This window comes from Hibiscus syriacus, unplaced genomic scaffold (genome assembly GCF_006381635.1).
Source record: "Hibiscus syriacus cultivar Baekdansim isolate YM2019G1 unplaced genomic scaffold, ASM638163v2 tig00000132_pilon, whole genome shotgun sequence".
NCBI lineage: Eukaryota > Viridiplantae > Streptophyta > Magnoliopsida > Malvales > Malvaceae > Hibiscus > Hibiscus syriacus.
In genome coordinates, this window is record NW_024061764.1 from 324,433 (window position 1) to 332,738 (window position 8,306).

Below are 8,306 nucleotides of genomic sequence, written 5' to 3' on the forward strand. Positions count from 1 at the left end.
ACCACATTCAACATTACCAAAGCGTGGAAGCACTCTGATTTCCTATGCCATAACTACATCTTGAATGGTTTATCTGATGCACTTTATGAAGTATACAACGTAAAGAAAAAGGCTAAGGAACTATGGGAATCATTGGACCATAAATACAAAACTGAAGATGCTGGTGCTAAGAAATTCTTAGTTGCCAAATTCTTAAACTTTGTAATGGTTAATTCTAAAACTGTTGTGAATCAGGTGCAAGAATTCCAACTGATCATTCATAGTATTCTCGCAGAAGGGATGATTATAAGTGAATCCTTTCAGGTGGCGACCATTATTGAAAAACTTTCGCCTGCTTGGAATGACTTTAAGAATTATCTTAAGCATAAGAGAAAAGAAATGACAGTGGAATATCTAATTGTGAGAATTTGGATTGAAGAAGACAATCAATGTGTGGCTAAAAGGCTAAACAAAACATCCAATCATAACATTGCCAAGGCAAATGTGATGGAAGTCAAAATGGACTTCAAGAAAAGAAAGCAAGCTCAAATTGAGTCTAAACTAGGACTAAAAGGCGGTGTTTCTAAGAAGCAAAAAATCCAAGGGAAATGCTTTAATTGCAATAAGACGGGACACATGTCATCCGAATGTAGGCTTCCAAAAAAGTCCAGAACAAAATAGGCTAATGTTGTGACAGAAATTTCCAAGGAAGTATCTGAACTTGACCTATGTGTTGTGGTCTCTAAAGTTAACTTGGTTGATTCAAATCCAAGAGAATGGTGGCTTGATACTGGTGCCACACACCATATTTGTTGTGACAAGGACTCATTTGCTGAGTTGGTTTCTTGTGAGAAAGGAGAAAAGCTCTATATGGGCAATGTTGCAACTTCCACGATCAAGGGGAAAGACACTGTAATTTTAAAGATGACTTCTGGAAAAGAGTTGAAACTTCAAAACGTGTTGTATGTTCCTGACATACGAAAGAACCTTGTCTTTGGGACCCTCCTAAGTATACATAGCTTTAGGATGGTGTTTGAATCCCATAAGTTAGTTTTATCAAAAGGGGAATATTTGTGGGAAGGGGATATGTATTGAACAATATGTGGAAACTCAATGATATCTCTGTAAAAGCTAAAAATATAAATAAGAATGATTCTTCTTCTTCTTCTGTTTATATGATTGAGTCATTAAATTTATGGCATGGTAGACTCAGACATGTTAACTAAGATACTTTACATAGATTAATTAACTTAGAACATATTCCTCTATTTCACATTAATTATAATCATAAATGTGAAACATGTGTTGAAGCTAAACTAACAAGGTCTTCATTTAAACCCGTTAAAAGAAATACAGAACCTCTTGATATAATACATAGTGATGTATTTTACTTAAAATTTGTTCAAAATAGAGGAGGGAATAAATATTTTATTACCTTCATTGATGATAGCACAAAATATTGCTATGTATATTTGCTTAAAAGTAAAGATGAAGCTATAGAAAATTTTATTCTCTATAAGCAAGAAGTTGAAAACCAACTTAACAAAAGGATTAAGAGGGTGAGAAGTGATCGTGGTGGTGAATATGTTGAACCATTTGGTCAATATTGTGCACAACATGGTATTATTCATGAAGTAACACCACCATACTCTCCTCAATCGAATGGAGTAGCAGAGTGGAAAATCGAACATTAAAGGAAATGATGAACGCTATGCTAGGAAGTTTTGGGTTGTCACAAAACATGTGGGTGGAAGCTGTCATATCAGCAAATTACTTTTTAAATAAGGTTCCCCGCAAGAAAAAAGACAAGACACCATATAAGTTGTGGATAGACAAGAAACCTTCATACAATTACTTGAAAGTGTGGGGGTGTCTTGCAAAGGTAATGGCTCCTTTATCAAAGCAAATGAAAATAGGTCCTAAAACAGTGGATTGTATTTTCATTGGCTATGCTCACCACAACAATGCATATCGATTTCTTGTGCATGAATCAAAGAATCCATAAATTCACAAGAATACGATATTATAATCTAAAAATGCCTCATTCTTTGAAAATATATTTCCTTGTAAAATTAGAGAAGTTGGCTCGAGTTCAAGGAAATGAACTTTAGAAACTATTAATGAAAATAGTCAAGACTTCCAACAAGAGGTTGAAGTCGAGATAGAGCCAAGAAGAAGTAAAAGGGCACGGGTAGAAAAATCCTTTGGATCAGATTTTCTAACCTATATGTTAGAGACTGAACCTGTAACTTATAGCGAAGCTATACGATCATCTGAAAGTAATTTTTGGAAAGATACCATCAAGAGTGAAATTGATTCCATCTTGCAAAATCATACGTGGGAATTAATGGATCTTCCTCATGGAATTAAACCATTAAATTCTAAATGAATTTTCAAATGAAAATGAAAGCAGATGGAATAATTGATAAGTACAAGGCCAGATTGGTTATTAAAGGGTACCGACAAAATGAAGGTCTTGATTACTTTGATTCATATTCACCCGTATCAAGAATAACTTCTATAAGAATTATACTTGCAATTGCCGCTTTATAGAATTTAGAAGTACATCAAATGGATGTTAAGATCACTTTTCTTAATGGAGACCTTGATGAGGAAATTTACATGGAACAACTTGAGGGTTATGTAGCACCAGGACAAGAAAAGAAAATATGTAAGTTGGTAAAGTCATTATATGGACTTAAGCAAGCACCAAATCAATGACATGAAAAGTTTGATAGTGTTATGATATCAAATGGATTTAAAATAAATGAGTTTGAAAAATGTGTATATGTTAAAATCATTATTGATGGATGTGTAATCCTATGCCTATATGTTGACGACATACTCATCGTTGGAAATAACAATGAAATGATAAAACGTACCAAAAATATGTTAAATTCAAAATTTGACATGAAAGATATGGGACTTGCTGGCATGATTTTGGACATCCAAATCAAAAGGTCATCTAAAGGTCTCATATTGACTCAGTCACACTATGTAGACAAGATTCTTGAAAAATTTGGCAAGGATGATTCTGGTGTAGCCAAAACTCCGATAGATACAAGTCAACATCTATCTAAAAATAAAGGTGAAAATGTTAATCAAGTATAATATGAAAGGATCATATACAATCTAATGTACCTTATGAGTTGCACTAGACCTGCTATTGCTTTCAATGTAAGCAATTTAAGCATATTTACAAGCATTACACGGGAGAAACACTGGAAATCAATTATAAGGGTATTGAGATATCTCAGATATACTCGAAACTATGGATTGCATTATTCTAAAGATCCTGTTGTGTTAGAAGGATTCTCTGATGCCAGTTGGATATATGATATTCAAGATACCAAAGGCACAAGTGGTTATATTTTCACTTTGGGAGGAGGAGCTGTGCCATAGAAATCCTCAAGACAAACAATTATAACCAGATCCACGATGGAATCTGAGTTTGTAGCCTTGGACAAAACTGGAGAAGTGGCAGAATTGTTACGAAATTTTTTGGAGGAAATTCCTGAATGGCCAAAGCCTGTACCCAAAATATGTATATATTGTGATAACCAAGCAACAATTGGTAGAGCACAAAATGTAATGTATAATGGTAAGTCGAGACACATACGACGTTGACACAATACCATTAGACAATTGATCTCAACTGGAGTTATTTCTATTGATTTTGTAAGATCAAAAGATAATATTACGGATCCGCTAACCAAAGGGTTGAATCGAGATCAAGTTGATAAAACATCAAGAGGAATTGGACTAAAGCCCATGAATTGTTAAGGCTCTATGTGAAGGAAACCCCAACCTAGTTGACTGGAGATCCCAAGATCTAGGTTCAATGGGACAACCTACTTGTATAGACATGGTGAGGTCACTGTGGGGGAATTTTATCCCCAAGCCCATTCCTATGATGAAAACAGTGGCTAAAATGTGGATAAGGTTAAGCAATGCTTTTATTGACCAATATGTGTTTCGTTGAACCTAACATCATAAGTCACCTATGTGAGAGTGAAGTGGAGCCGCTTCAAAGAGACTATTGGAGCATAGTTCTCTAAGCTCTTGCAGAACCAGGAGATGTCCACGGCTATATGGACATAACCATGAGAACGAAATTCTTGTCAGTAAGATATTTGTGTGAGGTATGTCATCGCTTACACAAACGGCATGACAGTTCAAGGACATCACGTCTACTGGACAGCCAGTAAGGTAAACATATTTTCACAAGGGAAGGTTTAAAGGGGGACACCTACCTATCTTATGCAAATATCGAACGTAGAATCTATCACCACATCGAGTCAATGTTTTAAACAATCAAATTCATTCATTTGGGGGATTGTTGGAAAAATATGAATGAATTGATTTATTAAATCATGACTATTCATGAAAAATAATTAAGTCATTTCATGAAAAATAGTTATTTCATTTCACCCCAAATGTCATGTCTTTTCATGTTAATCTTTTGATCAAAAGGTTATAATTTTTAATCAAATGGTTAAGTCATTTCATTTAAAGGTCTTAACCTTTCAATACAAATTCCTCTCCCTATTTTCTTTCAAGTACTTTCCTTTCAATTATCTGATTATTCCAAAGTCATTTTCCGGTGATAGATAAAGACAAAGATTGTGTTCGATTGTTCACTACGGTTGTGCTTACTATTGTGAACGTTTGTTGTTGTATCCTGGAAGACCGACGTCCAACGTTACTCAAAGCACCGAGGAGAGAACGAATCTGTCTTAAGGAAACTGTTCATTCAGGCCTCAACAAAACTCTTCTTCTATTTATTCAGTTCTATCCGATTACAGGTTCTATTTTAATTTCACATTTTTTTATTATTGAACGATTTCGAATTATAAGTTCAACAATTGCTTAATAAAGAAATACACTGAGGCCTTCAGGAGCAGTGGTGTTGGCCAGCAGTTTGAATGATGAGACGCACAAATATAAAAAAGTAGTGAATTCGTGGGAGGGGCCATAGATAATGGATTGCAAAATGTGAAAAGCGCGTCCAGAAAATGGCGACAAGTGACACGACAATGCACATTTCATAAGAAAAATCAAAAAGGTCCCACCCGCAGTAAACAAAGAGGTCGTTTTTAATTTGACCCCTTTAAAACACTTTGAACTTTGAAGCTTCGTAGCCTGCGGTAAGTGGAGAAGTTGGAAAATCATTCAACTACCCATCTTTTGTCCAATTGTCTTAGTCACCAGCTGATTGACTTCGTCAACGGCTCCACCAAGTTACATTTTCATTGCACTTCAAATTACGCCCCTCTTTCATAACAAGTAATCGTTTTTTTCATTGCACCCAGAACAGTATCAATTGGTTGTATAAGGTATTGACGGCTCTTAATTATATTAGGTTTACTTAATTTCTCACCTATGTGCATCTTGGAAAAAGTTATGCAGCTCAAATTCTGGTATTGTAGCCCACAAGCTAATCTTATAAGTATTGATGGCTCTTAATGGTCTGTTCAAATAATAATGGTCTGTTCTATTGATTAAAACTAATCCTATACGTATGGCTACCTTTACACATTTGTCCCACAAGCTTCGTTCAAACTGAAAGGGCTATATGGTAGATATTGAACAGTAATTTGCAAAGTAGAAAAGCCGTAATAATTTAGTTACTGACGACGTAATTTACACCTTTTTTTTTGTTTAAGACGAAAATAATAGTTTTGGGTTGGTAAAAGAAAGAAATAACAGTCTCCACTCTTTCATTAACTAACTCACTGACGCTCTCTATAAATACGCTCATCTTCGGGATGCCCTGATATCCCTGCTTCATTTCTACATTGAATACGCATACTACAGCCTTCTTTCTCATCACTTGTTTCTTTGTTCACTCTTCTCTTCTTCCCCATGGCTTTAGAAACTACGCCTAACCACACCCAGACCGTAGCAGGGTGGGCGGCTCACGATTCCTTCGGCAAGATCGTCCCTTACATCTTCAAACGAAGGTATTTATGTATTTAGCTACTCGCATGAGTTGTTTTCTGTTACTAACCCTGGAACGATGATAATATGAAACAGGGTAAACGGCGTGAACGATGTGAGTATCAAAGTGATGTACTGTGGGATCTGCCACACTGACCTCCACTTTATTAACAACGATTGGGGTATCACGATGTACCCTGTAGTTCCTGGGTAAAGATTATCGCTTCTTTTCTTCTATTATTTTCGTTTATTTGAAGCTACAACAGACTCAGCCAATCACTTTTGTTTATTTTTTTAATAGTTAAAACTAAATAATTACAATATGTGCGCGACAGTAATGCTTTAGTTTGTTGTTTTGTTTTCCTGGGGTATCTTGTGTGTTTTGTTCATTTTATGGACACATAATCTTTTTCACTTTATTCCAGGAAATAAATTAGTGACTAGAGGGAGTCAAAGACAATTGTTCTAGGAAATTTGTTTAAAAGGGTGATTGAAGTTTGGGAAAGTGGTTATTCTTTTCACGCCCTTTCTAGTTTAGTAATTTCCTTTATAGTTATCATCCTCAAACTTTTAATCTTATCTTTTTCAAAGAATTTAAATTGAATCATTTGGGTATGAAATTCTTTGTTTTTTTATGGAGTCTTGTTACTTATGCAGGCATGAAATTACTGGGGTGATCACCAAGGTGGGCAGCAACGTGAAGAACTTCAAAATAGGGGACAGGGTGGGAGTTGGTTGCTTGGCAGCATCCTGTTTGGAATGTGAATTCTGTAAAAACTCACAGGAGAACTACTGTGATCAGATCCAGTTCACCTACAATGGTATTTTCTGGGATGGCAGCATTACTTACGGTGGATATTCCGATATGCTAGTTGCTGATCACAGGTCAGTTTATCATTGCCAGACCCATATTTATATATAGTTTATTTTACAAAATGATTTATTTTTGGGATATTTGTTATGCAGGTACGTTGTCCACGTACCAGATAACCTGCCAATGGATACAGCAGCCCCACTATTGTGTGCTGGGGTAACAGTTTTTACCCCCATGAAAGATTGCCAACTGCTGGAGTCACCGGGGAAAAAAGTGGGAGTGGTCGGCCTGGGGGGTCTTGGTCATGTTGCTGTTAAAATGGCAAAGGCATTTGGTCATAACGTAACCGTCATCAGCACTTCTCCGTCGAAAGAGAACGAGGCTAAACAGCGTCTGGGCGCCGATTCTTTCATAGTGAGCACTAATGATGAACAAATGCAGGTTTGGCACTCTTTTAATTTTACTTTCCCAGAGGCATTTTTGGTAAAAAACCGTTTTGAACCTGTTGGATCATGCGATATATTAACAGAGAGGTAAGAGGACTCTAGATGTTATTTTGGACACTGTGTCAGCACAGCACTCACTTGGACCTGTCTTGGAACTGCTCAAAGTGAATGGGACTTTAGCGGTTGTGGGGGCACCAGACAGGCCAATGGAGCTGCCGTCCTTTCCATTAATATTTGGTACGATTTCACATTCCCCTGTCGATAATATGGAGGAGGAAATTAAATAAAGCAACTTTCCATGTTCCTCCTTTTACAGGAAAGAGATCGGTGAAGGGAAGCATGACTGGCAGTATGAAAGAGACGCAAGAGATGATGGATGTGTGTGGGAAGCATAACATCACGTGCGATGTAGAGCTTATCAAGCCAGACCAAATCAATCAAGCTTTGGATCGCCTCGCCAGGAATGATGTTAGATACCGTTTTGTTATCGACATTGCCGGAAGCTCTAAGCTTTAAAGATCGAATCAGGATTGCTTAGCTTTCTTCTTCCTCATTTTTTCACTTGTTCCTATCCATTATGTTAGCACTTGGCAAGCTACTCATATATATATATGCATGTATGTTCTGTTTACTCTTACTACAACCAGCTGTTGTATTAGTCATCATGCCCGATTGGTAATGTCCTGTTTAAGTACACAAACTGATTAATAAAGAAAATAGCAGGAAACCTTATTCGTTTAATAAAAAATCTTGAAACCAACAGATTAAAAATGAAAACAACTTGGAAACGAAACAACACAAACATAGAATCTACGATCAAACCTATAATACTGTAAGAATATGAAAGCAAACAAACAAATCACTATTTGATCTTCCAACAAATCACATTGAAAAAGGAGTACTTAAAACTTACAAGATGAACCTAAATCACTTAAAATCCAGATTGAGAATGAGAATGAAAGAAATCTAGAGTCAGAAAGCACTGAGAAAGAGAGAAAGTGGAGAGTTCATGTAAACGTGTGAATGTAATACTCCAGGTTTTACCAACATTTTCACTATTTGTTTAAAAAAATATTATTGTTGGTAAAACAATATATTCCAATTTAAACCAAACAAATGAATAGATT

The 8,306-nt window shown here is 36.0% G+C and overlaps 1 protein-coding gene across 1 annotated transcript; it reads left to right on the plus strand.

Annotated features, from left to right (window-relative positions):
* Positions 1-5,745: 5,745 nt before the first annotated feature.
* On the plus strand, positions 5,746-7,798 carry LOC120126625 (probable cinnamyl alcohol dehydrogenase 6). The gene is made up of 6 exons (XM_039144788.1): positions 5,746-5,942; positions 6,016-6,129; positions 6,577-6,804; positions 6,886-7,174; positions 7,263-7,416; positions 7,496-7,798. The coding sequence occupies exons 1-6, from the start codon at positions 5,845-5,847 to the stop codon at positions 7,693-7,695; spliced, it is 1,083 nt and encodes a 360-aa protein (XP_039000719.1). The 5' UTR covers positions 5,746-5,844; the 3' UTR covers positions 7,696-7,798.
* The last annotated feature ends 508 nt before the right edge of the window (positions 7,799-8,306 follow it).

What these genes read in the sequence shown, in the direction of transcription:
- LOC120126625 (XM_039144788.1), top strand. Translation starts at nt 5,845, where the DNA reads ATGGCTTTAGAAACTACGCCTAACCACACCCAGACCGTAGCAGGGTGG. An exon ending in ATGCTAGTTGCTGATCACAG is followed by an intron (nt 6,805 to 6,885) that starts GTCAGTTTATCA and finishes TTTGTTATGCAG; the next exon opens with GTACGTTGTCCACGTACCAG. An exon ending in GTCCTTTCCATTAATATTTG is followed by an intron (nt 7,417 to 7,495) that starts GTACGATTTCAC and finishes CTCCTTTTACAG; the next exon opens with GAAAGAGATCGGTGAAGGGA.